The 15,173-nt window shown below is 57.9% G+C and overlaps 1 protein-coding gene across 1 annotated transcript in view; it reads right to left on the reverse strand.

The window, feature by feature from the left end:
* Positions 1–15,092, reverse strand: part of LOC114068776 (wiskott-Aldrich syndrome protein family member 3-like) — an 18,093-nt gene extending 3,001 nt beyond the window's left edge. Inside the window, exons 1-7 of the mRNA XM_027905144.1 lie at positions 15,062–15,092; positions 3,990–4,148; positions 2,437–2,571; positions 2,159–2,312; positions 1,713–1,830; positions 1,359–1,534; positions 708–965 (exon numbers count right to left, since the gene is read on the reverse strand). Of these exons, the coding sequence (XP_027760945.1) occupies positions 708–965; positions 1,359–1,534; positions 1,713–1,830; positions 2,159–2,312; positions 2,437–2,571; positions 3,990–4,122 (974 nt within the window). The 5' untranslated portion in view covers positions 4,123–4,148; positions 15,062–15,092. The remainder of the gene's footprint in view (positions 1–707; positions 966–1,358; positions 1,535–1,712; positions 1,831–2,158; positions 2,313–2,436; positions 2,572–3,989; positions 4,149–15,061) is intronic.
* Positions 15,093–15,173: the final 81 nt, after the last annotated feature.

A 15,173-nucleotide genomic window follows, 5' to 3' on the forward strand; every position in this document is an offset into this window, starting at 1 on the left:
ATCCTTCACCCATCCCAGCACCCATCACCCATCATCCTTCACCCATCCCAGCACCCATCACCCATTATCCTTCACCCATCCCAGCACCCATCACCCATCATCCTTCACCCATCCCAGCACCCATCACCCATCATCCTTCACCCATCCCAGCACCCATCACCCATCATCCTTCACCCATCCCAGCACCCATCACCTATTATCCTTCACCTATCCTATCACCCATCCTAGCATCCATCACCCACCCCGGCACCCAACACCTATCATCCTTCACCCATCCCATCACCCATCCCATCACCCACCACCCAACATCCTTGCCCCATCCCATCACTCATCCCAGCATCCATCACCAACCCCGGCACTCAACAGGCTCCTCTCTGGCTTGGTTTACTCTGAACCCCCATGTAAGGTCTGGCCCCCCAGGGCCAGAGAGAGGTGGGAGGACTCTGCCAGCAGGAAGGACTATGGGGGATGAGGAGGTAGGAAGGTGGCCAACACCCCAGGGGAAAACCCCCCCAGCCCTGTTTTTCCCTGAGATGAGGTTACCCCAAAAGCACTCCTGACCAATTTGAATCTCACTTTCGGACCACAGCATCTACAGGGGAGAGCTCTCCTTGCTACCTCAGCCCAGAAAACAGAGGGTCAGGCCCCCCACTAAGGCTCCCTTCCCCTGGGCACCCCTGCACCCCGACAGAGGGCTGGAGCCCTACCCGTACTCCTTGACGAGGTGGGGTCTGGGCCCGTTGAGCACAGCCTCGGGCGGCGGCGCGTGCGGCTGCTGCAGCCGGTTGAGGCTGTTCTGGCGGCTGCCCGGGGCTGGGCGGTACACGTGCTCCTGGGGGTTGGGGGGGGCCAGCACGCCCTCCTTGTGCTCCGCCGGGGCCAGGTGGGCCGCCGGGGCCAGCAGCTGCGCGGGGTGGTTGGGGCTCGCCGGGTACGAGTGGTCGGCCGCGTCTGACGCGTAGGATCTGCAGCACGGAGAAACCCCACTGTTGTACTCTTGGCGGGGGGGGGGGTCGGGGGGGGGGGGGGACGGGAGTGTTTCGGGGTTGAGCCAACGAAACAAAAAACAACCACAAAAATAGAGATGTTCAGGACAGCAGAGGGGAGGGGGACACCAGCACAGCTGAACCACTCTCTCTGCCCGTAGCTGCTAGATGGAAAGTGCCCCGATTTTCCCCCAGTGCCAAGGCTGCTCCTGAGGTCCAGGATGACACCCTGGGGGCACCATCTACCATGATGCTACCACGGGCTTACAGCTTATCACCCCAACCCTGCTGCGGGAACACGAACCCCCACAGACGGAGCAGAGCAAAGCCAAGCAGAGCCGGTGAGCTGAACGTGCAGTAGGTAGAACCTGCCTATTATCTGGGGACAGTGATCCTTCCGATGAGGCCATGTGATAGGGGGATGGTGAGAACCTGTTATCGGGCCGGAACTCTTTATCATACGCCATCATGTTCCACTCCAGCCGCCGGTTCCGGGCTTTCCTCACTTTCTTCACCTCCCGGGTGGAGTCCTCCACCAGCCGCTGCTCCTGCGGGCACACAGAGCCACAGCTCCACCTCCAGCACGGCTCCTCTGGACCAGGAGCAGTGCCCAGGGAGCATCCTCCAGCCCCAGGAGATGCACCAGGATGCACAGGAAGGTGATCATTCCCCAGATCCCAGGCAACCCCAGCTCCAGTCCCCCAGCTTCCCCCACCTGCCCGTTACCTTCTGTCTGCGCTTCTCCTTTCTCTTATCTTCTGTTGCCTGCAACATTTTCTCCTTCCACAAGTTGAAGAAGTAGGAGGGGTCGGTGTAGAATTTGAGGCCATCCTTTTTGTCATCCCTGAGCATTGGGAAGGGAGGAGAGAAGTTATCAGTCACAGGAGAAGACACCCGTTCTCCTGCACATGGGCTTTGGTACAGCCACGACCATAAAGCTGCTGTCCCACCAGGAACGTGTCCAACCCAGAGGTCACTACCTGTAGTACCACTGGGGGGTCACCCATCCCAGCCGCCCTCACAGCAGGGGTGGCAGCACAGCAACTGCAGAAATTGGCCTCTCAGGCCTCATCAAACAGCAAATGGGGTGCAAACCTGATGCCTCTCTTGGGAAGGGCTCCCAAGAACCTCCTGGGACCCCCTTGCTCCCCCCAGAGGAGATGTGCCTGTACCTGTAGGGCGTGAGGATGTTGAGGGGCGGGGGTTTGTCGCAGCGCTGGTACATCTCCATCACCGGGTTGGGGATGGAGTTGCGAGACACAACCTGCTGGTTCTGCACCGTGGAGCTCTTGAAGGCTTTCCTCATGTTGATGTCCTGCAGTGAAACTGTGGGCACAGCAAGGGGAAGGGATGCAGGGGTGGCCTCAGCCCCCCCGAACAAGGCATGGCGGGTGGTCCAGCCATAAGAACGTGCCCTGGCTGTCACCCCAAAACAGCCTCGGGCCCTCACCTTCCTCCACAGTGGAATCCAACTGCGTCACCTTGATGACCAGCAGGTCCACCCTCTCCTGCAGCGAGTTCATCCTCATGTAGAAGCTGTTGGCCTCGTTGAACAGCTCCCCGAAGATGTCCTCGGCGTGCCTGCCTGGCAGGGGACACCGTGCCCATCACCAGCCCATCCCCTGCACACTCACCTCTCCAGTGGCTCCATGCTCTTCACAGCCCTGATTTTTTAGGGAGCTGAGCCTCACCCTCTCCCAAAGCCCTGCAGAGAGGGAGGGGAGCAGAAATACCACCCCCACAAACACACTCAAGCATCCTTTCCAGTGAGTGGTACCCACGGGGGCACAGAACATTCACAGTGCCCCAAAAAGCCTTTGGATGCACCAGGACAGATGAGCCAAGAGAATGACCATCACACAGCATGGCCTGTGGAAAGCCAACCCTTTAAGGTGGGAAACCAGGAGCAGGGCAGAGGGGAGAGTTCCACAGCAGGGAGAAGCTGTGACTTGTTTAACTTCTTAATAACTTCATATTAACTTTATAGTAACTTTAGCAGTTGTTTTCCTGCAGCACTCCATGCATTGCTACAGCAGCTCTTTATTAGGGCTGTTCCTACCGTGGGGCTGAGCAAGGAGTCTGGCAGAGCATTGCTGACACCTGTAGGCTACAGCATCCATCCCATCCCTTCCTATCCCATACCCCAGCCCAGTCCCTATCCCATCCCAGCACCCATCCCAGCACCCATCCCATCCCAGCACCCCAGATCCTCAGGGTTTCCTCCAAACCCACATATCAAACAGCACCCAAAATCAAGGTACCTTTAATACCTCCTCAGACCATTCACCCAACTCAGTCATTTGTATTTGATTTCTTTTTCCTCTGGACAGGTTACCCATGGCCTGAGCACCCAAGTCACTTCCAGCAGCTCCATAAATATAGGGTTTATTTTTCTGGGAGTATTTTAGAGAAGAATCTAGTTCTGGAGTGGGAGAGAAGAGGGGGAGCCCTGAAGAACCTGGGCTTCCCTCTCTATTTTAATTGGATATTCAGCAGTGAATGAGGTTGTCCCTATTAAACCTTCACACTGGAGTGCAGTGCTCTTGTCCACTCCTTTTCTGCTGAGATCAGTCTCAGGGAAGGAAGACAGCTGAGGATTTAGACCTTTTATATAGACCTCTCTTCCTCATAAAGCTCTCACATTAAAATGCATAGGTTGGAGTAGTATTTTAGATCTTCACCTGATTTTCCTATTCCTGGCCAAGTGAAGAAGCAAGAGGCTCACAAAGCCTTTCTGTCCCCCACTGCACAGACCAGCTGTGGGACAAAAATGGGCCCTAAAATGTCTTAAAAAATCCCCAGTTTGGGCTTGGCGCTAAGCCCCCTCTACTTTAAATTAGCTGAATAATTCCCACTGAATGAGCAGGGGCTGCAGCCCACATGGCTCTCACATAGCCCCCGTTTCTCTGTGTTTGGAACCAGAGGAAGCATCTGCAGCATCCAACCATCAACCCACCGCCCCACCACCGTCCCACGCTGGGGGACTGCCATGCCACAACTTACTGAGGCTGCCCAGCTGCTTGATGATGGCAGCCAGGGTGCTGTTGGTGACACACTCCAGCTCACTGGTCACCCCATCGGGCAGAGCCCCCCGGCACAGGTGCCGGGGCTCGATGTTCCTCTTCACCAGCGGCATCCTGCCTGGGGGCCCTCACGCCTCTGCTGCCAAAAGGAGAAAGAGAGGAAACAAAGAAAACACATTTTACCATTTGCCTTCTTGTCCTCCCATTCCCTCTGCTTTCTGCCCAGGATACTCCTCCTGCCCACGCTGGGACACAGCGGGTGGCAGTGGGGCTTTCCCAAGCAGGGGGTGTCCGTGGGTGCAGACCCTGGGGTGCTGGCCAGCACGTGGATGCCAGGATGGAGGTGAGGACCTCACCAGGTCCCTGTCCCTGCCCCTGTGCTCTCCTGCCAAGCCACCGTGTGCTTTCCCCCTCACCTCCAGAGCCGTGCTCAAACCAGGAGCAAAGCCCCATGTGCTGCTTCCCTTCTGCCGGCCTCAGAAAGCCTCATCCAGCCCAAAGAGAAGCGAGGAAGCGCTTGTAATGCCATTATTTCCAGTTCACTGCCGGCTCTCCAGGGTTTTATTTGTGCACACATTGCACTGAGGCAAGCTGCTGGGCCCAGCTCATCCCAGTTCCCTGCACAGCCCCCCCCCCAGCATCCCTGTGTGTCCCCCCAGCATCCCTGTGTGTCCCCCCAGCATCCCTGTGTGCCCCCCCAGCATCTCTGGGTGCTCTCATAGCACCTCTGGGTGCCCCTCCAAGCATGTCTGGGTGCCCCTGGCTCTGCTGCCACCCCCCCTGAACTGGGCATGGTTCATTTTCTCTGGGGCTCAAGAAGACCCAAAAGCCTCATCTCTAGCAAGAGCACCCATGGGAGCTGGCGAGGGAGGGTGAAGGGTGGGCAGCACGGGGTGGGGGGATGCTGGGGACAGGTCATCCCGCTGATGTAAAGGGGGAGTGGTGGGAAACAGGCTGGGAAAAGAGGCAAAAAAGGAGCATTTATTAACCAGGGTGATGCCTCCCGGGGTGCTGCAGCCTGGGACTGGGACACGGACAGGCAGGTTTGCACAGGGGGGCCTGAGGTGCCACGAGTGCATCCGGACTCAGCTCCACTCCCAGCGTGAAGGCGAACTGATGGTCGGGCTGATAAGGAGCAGAGAGCACAAGCAGCATCCCCAGCTCCCGAGTGCAGCGAGCGGAATCCCCCCCGTTTCACATGCCGGGCACTCCCCCATCCGCCCCGTCTTTACAGAACCCTGGCAGCGAAGGAAAAGCAGCTTCCGTCGATGGCCGGGAGCGGAGCCGCCGGGTGCCGGCACGGGAGCCAGCGCTGCTGCCCGCGAACAGAGCCAGCAATCTGCAGAGTTCACATTTTTTGGCCCCGGCAGCGTTCGACAGAACAGTTTCCCATTGATAGCAGCCGGCCAGTGCTCCCGTCCCCCCGCCGGCACCACCGGCTCCTCCACAGTTTTCAAATGCAAATTCAAGCTCCCTCCGCGAACGAGTCCAAAACTTGTTCCCCAGTCATTCATATGGAGCTTCCCAAAGGGCTGATTGTGCTCCCAGGTCGGTGTGGACAGGGCTGGGCTCTGCTCTGCCCCAGGCCAGTCGGGGCACCGTGGGAAGGAACCCAGCCCTGACCCCGTGCGATGCTTTGGGCTCAGAGCAAACAAACCGCGTGTCCTCCGGCGCTTCCCAAACTTACTGCACATGGATGTGGGGCTGGTACCGTCCCCGGCGCCCATAAAACCAAGAGGTTCCTGCCAGCAGAAAAGAGTTTGCAGGGGAGACTCTAGATGTCTCCTGATGGATTGTCTGCTCGGGCCACGAACAGCCCGTGGGCACCCCTTGGGTCCCCCCCCGGTTGCATAAAGAGCTGAGCAACGCTGGCAGCTTCACCTCAAGCTCACTGTGAGCCGGTTTAATGTGTCACCCCAAAATCCGCCCTAGAGGCTGAGCCCCGACACGTCCCCCCGGGGGTTCCCCCCGAGCGGCGGCCGCAGGGACCGGAGGGCACAGGGAGAGCTGTTAACGAGCTGCTCGAGCCCAGCAATTAGAAACAGGGAACAAAGAGCCATTCTCGCACCCGCCTGGGACACGGCCACTGGAATCAGCCACCGGCACCCGGGGCTTTTTGTCCCTCCCAGGGAATCCGGGGGGAATCGGGGCCACCCGGCTCCTCCAGCCCCCGCGGGGACCCCAGGGAGGAATGAATTAAAAAAAGGCATCTGTGGTTTGAAACTTCCCCGCAGGGACAGACTTACAGAGAGGCAGAGGGTGGGTAAGGGGCCTGACAGCAGCACTGGGGAATGTGCCATGGGAGAGCATCCCCGGAGAGGAAAAATCCCTTTAATCTCACCCCTAAAAAGCCCAAACGAGATTCAGAGCCTGCAGCAGGAGGAACCAAGGAGGAACTGGGCATTAACCCTGCCCAATTAATGGCAGGTAGCAGGAACACAGGGATCAGAACCCCCTGCCAACCCATCCCATGACAAGTGTTCTCTCAACCTGCTGCACCAGCAGCACCAAACCTCTGACTTCTGGCTTGAAACCCAACTTCTGATCTAAAACCCGTGCCCTCAAGGCCTGTCCTGACTCAGGGGACCACAGTTCTCTGGGTGAGGATGGGCTACACACAACCCCACAGACACCATCTTAATCTTAATATCCCTCCTGGCACATCTTGCTCACACTTACCAAGCAGCTGCACACAAATCCTGAGAGTTGGTGGCCTGGCCAGAGCTCCAGCAAAGGGGCTCCTGCTTTTGCTGATACTTCTGGTAATTTCCAAGCCTTTCAGGGGGTGATTAAGGGTGGCAGGTCCTCAGACCTTCAGGAGAGGGGACCCAGGGGCAGGAATCTCCTGGGAGCAGGGCTGGCTCCCTGGTGCAAGAGGGAGAAGTCCAAACATTGACAGTCAGGCCTAGACCTATTGAAGATTTTTTTCATACATAGGACCACCCCAGCTCAGTGCTCAGCACCACGGGCCACCATCAGGTACTGGGATCCCCAGTGCAGCCCAGTTGGGCACTGCCCCAGTAAAGCCCTATCTGCAAGGGGGAAGCTGCAGGGCCAAACTGGCACATTCCCATGGGCACAACCAGCCCCTGATGGCCTTGATCGGCCTCATCTGGGACCCCCCAGCCCCACCCATGGCCCAGGAGGTTTTTTAAATTCAGCTGGGGGTGCCAGACCTGCTCTGAAGGAGTTGCTGGTCCCCAGCTCTGCTTCTGGCCCTGCTCCTGCCCTGGGTGGGTGGCAGTACCGGGGAAACTCCTGGGTTTGGCACAATCTTCAGGGTGGGCATTGGACCTATGTCCTGCTCCCTTCATTCTGGGTGCCCCTGGGCCTGCCAGCAGACTCTGCTCTGGCTGCTGTTTGCTGGTGCTGGGGAGCTCCTGCTCTGGGGTCACCCTGAGCTCCCACTCCCCTTCCCCCTGTGGTCCCCGGCCCTGCTGTGCCCTAGCAAGGGCAGAGGCAGCAAGGCTGGGGTGGCACCTCACTCACAGCACTGTGGTGACCTTGTCCTGGAGCTGGGAGAGCACAGCCAGGGTGACAGCAGTGCTGAGGGGGGGACATGCTTGATCCAGGGCAGGTGGGATGTTTGGCCTCGGTGTCCATGCTCAGGCTGGGTGGCAGGAAGGGTTTTCCACCTTGTCAGGCTGTTCCAGGTCTGGTGCAGGTGTCTGACCCTGACAGGCAGCACTGGGCTGGGCTCTGCTGCAAAATGCCCCCTCTGGCACAGGGGGTGTGACACCACTGGGATGGATGGCTGTAGGTGGGATGGGCTCCTTCCCTCCTGCCCTGCTCCTGCTTTCCTTTCCCACTGTGGCTCAGGGAACATGCCAGCCCTGGAGGCTTTGGGTTTCCCCTCTAGCTGAGGGTGCCTCAGGAGATGCAGCTGATGGCTCCAAGGCCATGGGTGGCAGCACTCCCTGCCCAGCTCAGCATGACCCCTCTGATCCCACCTTTCAGCTGCTTTGGGATAATGGTGTAACCCCCCAGATCGGGTTTGGATGGTCACATTGGCTTTTCCAACCACCCTCAGCAAGGTTTGCTTCTCCTGTTTATTCCTCATGGGATGATCCCTGTTTCCTCTGGTGCTGGCTGCTCTACTGGGTGTGGGAGTCAAAGGTACAACCTCAACCAGCCAAACCCTCTGGGTCTGGCAACATCAGCCAGGCTCTGGCATCACTGACATGGACTAAAATCCATGAGGTTTTGCTCTGACTCCTGAGTGGGAGCGAGGAGCTCTCAGTGGGAGGTGGTGTCAGGCTGCAGGAGAAGGAAAATGGGAAGCCACAAAATCAGCAGGAATTTCCTGGAGGTGGAAGGCAGGAGGAGTGGGACCAGCCAGGGGCTTCCTGTGAGCTCCTGTCGTGGTACAGGCACACTGTGGGGATTCTCCCATCACTCAGCTCCTCTCCCCAGTAGTGGAAAGAGTCAATTACTAAATCTTCTACTGGGAAATGTGAAAGGAAGTTCACCAGCTTTCTACCCGCTTTCTAAACCAGCAGAGGAACTTGGAAGGGAACCACATCCAGCTCACTGTGCCCAAGCACAGGTCAGCTGAGGTGCCCAGGCAGGGGAGGGGATGAGACCAGAAATGAGCTTTATCTTCTGCCCTGAGAAGCTGGTTTCTCCCAAGGAACAATCAGCCAATTGCCCACAGCATCCCCAATCCAGAGTTGCTGGTGCTACTGAGGAGCAGCCCCTGCTTTCCCAGACCAAGGAGTTCTGGGGAATAAGGGCTGCCCTGGATCCCAGCTGGAAGCCCCCAGTCCCTGCAGACCAGCCTGGGAGTGTGATCTGGACTGGCCCAGAGGTGACTCCTACAGCTGGCTCCTTCCAGATGTTATCCTTCACATCTGGCAGCTTAGATCCTTGGAGTCCATCAGGGGCAGAAAAACAGTTTTCATTTTGCAAGAGAGTCCAGAGAGAAGAGTTTTGTGTCCAGCTATTGCTCCTTATTTTCTTTGCAACAGCTTTTCATGTCCATAACTGTGTCCTCACCCCCACTGAGTCCCCAAACCCACTCATGCTCTGGGCAGGGGATTGAGACGGGACTTACAACTCTGCAGCAAGGTTCAAAGGGGCCCAAAGGTCAAGGAAGGACAAGCTGGTGCCAACAGGTTTCCCAGGTGTTGGCTAATCCCTGTGATGGGTGTTTGGGTTGGTAAGTGCCTGATATCTGCAGTCCCAGACCTGGTGCCCTGCTTGTGTTCATGAGACAGGAGGTAAAAGTCTCCCAGATGCCACCCCCCTTCTCTGGGCCACAGTGGGGCAGAAGGGCATTTTGGGGGTTGTTTTGTCTGGGTGTTCCCTTCAGGAGAAGCCTGGATTGGAAATGGAGCCACGGCAGAGATGGGCAGCACTGGTGGGAAAGATGTCCATGTTGCACATCCCCACCTGCAAACCAAACCAGCCACTGGGGGCTGTCCAACACCCAACCAGCTGGGTGGTGTGGGGAGCAGCAGCAAGGAGGGAAACCTCATCCACGGCATGTCAGTCAAGAAAAACCCTGAGCTTGGATTTGGGAAGTGTGTGGTGAACCAAACGCCTGAAGACCGGGAGTTTGGGTCAGCCCAGCACCAAGCTCAGTTCAGGGCCAAGCTTTGGGGCAGTCCACTTGCTCAGCCCTTGCAGTCACAGCTCTTACCCAAATCTGGCTCCCCAGGGTGATGCTGAGCCCTGAGGATCAGTCACTGCCAGGGACTGGAGGCTTCTGCAAGGGAGCAAAAGCTTTGGTTGGGTGCCGGGAGCCAGAGTAGTGCAAAAGCCCCAAGTGGTACACTGGAAAATCTCTTAACCTCAAACAAAAAGTTTTCAAATTAGTATCAGCCAAACAAGAAGTGTCAGATCCTGCAGTGACTACTCAGGACCTTGTTTTGGTACGGGACCCTGGCAATGGTGAGGAGGGACTGAGGACGGGAGGGAGACACAAGGCAGTCCTGAAATATTAAAGGAGCAACAAAACCCCTGACTCTGAAGTCAGGGAAAGGTCAAGAGGCAGAGGCAACAGTCAGCTGGGCTTGTCAGTGCCTGAAGGAGCTTGTCCTGTGGAGTTTGGCAGGATGGATCTGGTACAGAAGAGGACTGGGAAGGATCTGGGGGTGTGTGGTGGTTTTGAGCAGACAGAAATAGGTGGTAGGTGTGAAAGCAGCAGGTTCTCGAGGTGTCGATTTGTGGAACTCTGCCATGGAGTGTGCTGGAAATCAGTGTGGGATGGTTCAAAGAGCAACAGGACAAGCCTGCAGAGGAGGACAGACAGGGCCATCAGCAGCCACCTAATGGTTGAGGGCAACCTCTGGCTCAGGTGGCCCTAAACTCCTACTTCCCAATGCCAGACGTTGGACTGATGTGGGCTATGAACATCTTCAGGAGGGAGAGCAGAGCCTGTAGCCTACATGGGGCTGAAGCTTTGTTGTCTAAAAAAAAAAAAGAATCACCCAGCAAAAACTGTGCAGGCGGCTCCTTGTGGTGCAGGGAACCTGCCTGCTAGAGCTGGGCCAGATCTGCTGATTTACTCCCACAAAATGGAGCACGAGCTGCACCACAAGGACTCACTGCTCTAATTTACGAAATGCATCTGCGACCACTTCTTCTTTTGTTGCCAGCCCAGATGCCTGTGACCACCACCAGCATGACAAATGTCACTGCTTTGTGTGAAGGTGCTCACTGCTCCACAGCTATTATCCAAAGGTTAATTAAGTATATTAGAACTGTCTGGATCTCAAGCATTCCCCTCACTTAAAACAAAGCAGAGGGCAGGTCTCTGGTGAAGGAAAACTGTCAGGATGGCGCTAAGGGTGTTGGGCATGGGAGAAGCAAATGCCACTGCCTGCCCCTTCCTCGAGACCTCTGCATCCCAAAGGAGTCTGGCTTTACTCGTGGTCTGGGGCCACGGGAAGCAGCCCAGGCCCACTGCAGGGTCAGCACAACTCACGGCAAAGCACCAGGTGACAAAACACCTGGGGGGCTGCAAAGCCCCAGGACGTGGGATGCTGTTTCTGGACCCCATCCTCAGGGCATCAGCTCGAGGGAGGCTGTGGCCTCCCTGCTCCTGCAGCACGAGTGAAATGAGCTGAGAGGTCTCAGCCCTGATCCTGGGTGGCACAGAGGGATATTTGCTGCCGGCCAAGAACAGATTTGGGTTGAGCTGCAGCTCTGGGGAAAGGGTCAGGCCCTCCAGCCAAAGGGGGGAGAGAGCTGGATGCCTGGCTGGCCCCGGGGCAGAGCTCTGTGGCTGCCTGGGCTGGGGCAGTGACCTGTGTCCCACCCAGTGACCTGTGTCCCACCCAGTGACCTGTGTCCCACCGGGCAGGCACATCCCCCGCCCGGCCGGGAGCTCTGCCCGCCCCTCTCCTCCGGCCCATCTGCAGCTCCTCCTCTGCCAGCTCAGCCAAAGGCAGCTCCACCACCACGGGGAGCAACTGCCAGGAGGCTTCAGCGAGCAAACACTTTGCAGCAAAGTGCAACACAACGTTAAATCACAGCTAAAAATATTCCCCCAGAGCTTTATTAGTAAATGCCACAGTTGGTGGAGTTTGGTGGTTTTTGTGTTTTTTTTTTCCCCTTCTGCTGCAAAATGTTTCAGCTCTAGGAACAGCACTTGACTCAATTGCCTCTAAATCTCCACCACCTGCAAGGGCTGGGCTCCACAGCACCAGCCCTGCTTAGGAGGATGCCATAAATGCCACTGCCTTGTTACCTTGGGGTTAGCATGAAAACCAAGTCCTGCTGCAAGTCTGGGTTAAAACAAACAGGCTCCTGTGGGGTTTTTATCTCAGTGATGGGTTTTTACAGTTACATGATGAGCAACTGCTGTAAATCTCAGAATGTTTTGGGTTGGAAGGGACCTTAACCATGATGTAGTCCCACCCCCTGCCATGGGCAGGGACACCTTCCACTAGCTCAGGCTGCTCCTAGTCCTGTCCAGCCACAGCTTCTCTGGGCAACCTGTGCCAGGGCCTCACTACCCTCCCAGGGAAGGATTTCTTCCCAATATCTAATCCAAATCTCTCCTCTCTTAGTTTAAAACTATTCTCCCTTGACCCATCACTGTCTGCCGCTGTTAAAAGTTGCTCTCCCTCCTTTTCATAAACCCCCTTCAGGTACTGGAAGGCTTCAGAAAGAGCCTTCTTGTCTCCAGGCTGAACAACCCCAACTCTGGCAAGCAGGTTTTCATGCAGCACTTTTCCTTGGGGTTTAGCTGATGTGGGGTTTGGGTTCTGTTGTTTCATATTTCAGAAACGGGGAGCCCTGGGTAGCCCTTGGCACTGGTCATAGAGCTGAGGGCCACTTCTTCAGGTCCGTCCCATCCCACAGAAGCTTCTCCCAGCCCTGGTGGCACCACCCACACCTTTTGGCTCTGTCTCTGCTACGGATACAAATTAAATCCATGAAAAAAAAAAAAATCAATCCTGATACCCTAATGCTGAAGGGAAAAAGGTGTGGGGCAAGGTGTGGATGGAACTGCATGATCCTCCTCCATCATCCTTTGGCTGCTCCATGTGTGGCTCCTGCCTGGGAGCAGCGACGCTGCCTTGATCTTCAGAGGAGTCAGGGGATGGGGCTGTGGGAACACAGCACAGATCCCGGCTCTGTTTTGGCTGGAACAGATCCCTGCTGGCCCAGGAATCATGTGTTGTTTTTAATGACTCCATCACCAAAGGAAAATCTCCAGTGGCGGGTTTTCCCCCCTTTGTGCCCAGCTCATTACCAGAAGGATCTCTGCCGCTCGCTGCCGGGCTGTGCGAGCAGGACGCTGCCGAACAAGCCAGCCTTTCTCTCCCCAGCATAGAAGGCGCTTTGATAAACCCAGGAAACCCTCAGCCAGCAGCAAGGGGCTTTCTGGAAACCCGGCACTCGCCGCCTGCGGGCACAGCCGTAGGCCTGGCACCTCCAGCCCCGGGGCAGGCGCTCCCTGCCAGCCCTGCCCGGAGCTCCCTGCGCAGTGTGTCAGCCTGGCCTCTCCCACCGCTGCCTGACCTGCTCCCTACAAAAATCCCCCGTTGGATGTGGGGAGGTGGGGGCAGATCCCAGGCAGGAGCCGGCTGCAGCCCCTCTGCTCGGGGAGACGTGCGAAACGCCGCGGCTCCGGGTGCAGCTCGGAGGGCGCCTCTTTGGATGAGCAGCTCTGCAGAAAAGCGTTCTTGCTTTCCCTTTTTTTTTTGCTCCTTAACACTTTGGCTCAAGGGCTGTTGTTCGTAACTTGTCAAGATCTTGGCATCGGCGGCTGATTTGTCATCCGCCATAAAATGGAGGATGAGCATCTTCGGTTCAGAAGTGGGCCAAGGGAGATGACAGCTCCAAGCAAAATATGCTTCATCTCGAGTTTTCTCTGAGGGCCTCAGCTCCCGGGGAAAGGAGCGGGCATTTGGGATCTGAGTTGCTTCACAGCGTTCCGGGTAAGAGCCCTTCGCCTGCTCTGCGTTTGTGACAGCAGAGCTGGGTGCACATTAACCTTCTGGCTGCCAGAGGGAGTTGTGCCCGCCTGACGCCGTCACCGACCTCCCCTGTTCACCTTCCCCCAGCCTGTCACGGTGGAAGCTCCTGAGACACACGAACGCCACCAAAATGCCATTTTTCGTGGAATTCTACCGGCAATCTCCTTACAACCCAACGAGCTGCAGCGTGAGGGGTGTGCCTTGGCAGGCTGAAGTTTTGAAGATGAATTATTAATGCTGCCAACGCCAAGCTGCCCACACCCCCCCAGTGCTGCTCTCCCCTGCTCCAGCTCCTGCCCGGCACTGCATCCGGCACCCGTTCCCGTGTTCCAGGCGGCCCCAGAGCAGCCACAAACTACGGGAAAAAGCATCTTAATCCACGGGTATTTTATCACTCCGACACCACCACGAGGCAGCAAGAACTCCAGTTTTCAGCGATAAAATTAAAGCTCCCTGCAAGTAGCTGAATCACTGAGCGTGGAGGCCCAGGCTCTGCACCTTTGGGGTGTGTGTGGGCCCACCTGCAGCCTGCCCACAGGGGCACCCCGGCTGGGGGCTCCAGCAAGGGGGCTTCCAAACACGGGGGGGGTTGCCCAAATCCCAAGGAAGGCACCAGGTTGGGGGCTGGAGAGGGAGGGGGCACACGCGTGACAGGTGACACCAGGGTTGTGGCCTGCTCAGCGCTGTCCCCTCTGCACCCCCAGCCTCACACCGGGCTGCAGCCCCCCCGGAGCCCCCCCCGTTCCTCAGCCAGGGGGTGATGAGCCCTGCCCTGCACTGGCTGTAGGTGCACGGGCAACGGCGGGCCCAGTTCATCCCCCACAGTGATGTAAAGATGATGGATCCTCCCTCTCCGAGACGCACGGATGTGAAGTGATGCCCCCCACCCCCACGCCGCCCCCACGTAAGGGTGCAAAGCAGCCAGGTACCCCCCGTTCCGTGCCGGAATGCAAAGGGACAGCTTTGTGACCCCCTCCCCATCGCCGGGGCGCAGAGAAGCCCAGCGTGCCAAGCGCTTTGGGCATCCCTCCCTCCCGCCATGGAAACGTGCAGAGCAGCCTGACCCCCTCCCCTGCGCGCAAAGGTGCGAATCGCCGGAGGATTCCCCGCCCCCGCACCGTGGATAGCCGCAAAGTGCAGGGACCCCCCGCGCAAGGATGCGGAGCAGCCTGGACAGCCCCCTCCCAGCGCAAGGATGGGAGGGGAAGGAGGGCAGCCCCCCATCCCCTACGCGGCCCCAAAGCTGGGGGGACACCCCTGCAATCCGGGGACACAGAGCGGCGCGCCCCCTCCCCGCAAAGATGCAAAGGGTGGAAGACACCACCCCCCCACCACTGCAAGGATGCGAAGGGGTGGATGACCCCCCCCCCCAAACGCAGGGATGCAAAGCGGCCAAGGATCACCCACCCGCCCATGCGAGGATGCAGAACGGTGGGGGATCCCCTCGACTCAAAGATCCCCCCCCCCCAAAAAAAGGATGCAAAGCCGCGGGGGACCCCAATAAAAAGACTGTAAAGCGCCTCCCCCATGCGGTGTCCCCCCACTGCAACCTCACGCACGGGGGGAAAGGGGACCCCCCACTTCGCTTCTGCCGCGTCATTCCCGCACCCGCTGCGCTCACCTCCTCCGGGCTGGGGGGGGGCCGCGCCGTGCGGCGGCGGGGCCGTGCGGGGCCGTGCGGGGCTGCTGCGGCCGCCGCTGCCGCTGCCCTCGCCCCGCTCCGCTCCGCTCCC

The sequence above is a fragment of the Empidonax traillii genome, unplaced genomic scaffold (genome assembly GCF_003031625.1).
Source record: "Empidonax traillii isolate 1590-97213 ecotype Southwest subspecies unplaced genomic scaffold, ASM303162v1 scaffold1125:size176652, whole genome shotgun sequence".
NCBI classification, from domain to species: domain Eukaryota; kingdom Metazoa; phylum Chordata; class Aves; order Passeriformes; family Tyrannidae; genus Empidonax; species Empidonax traillii.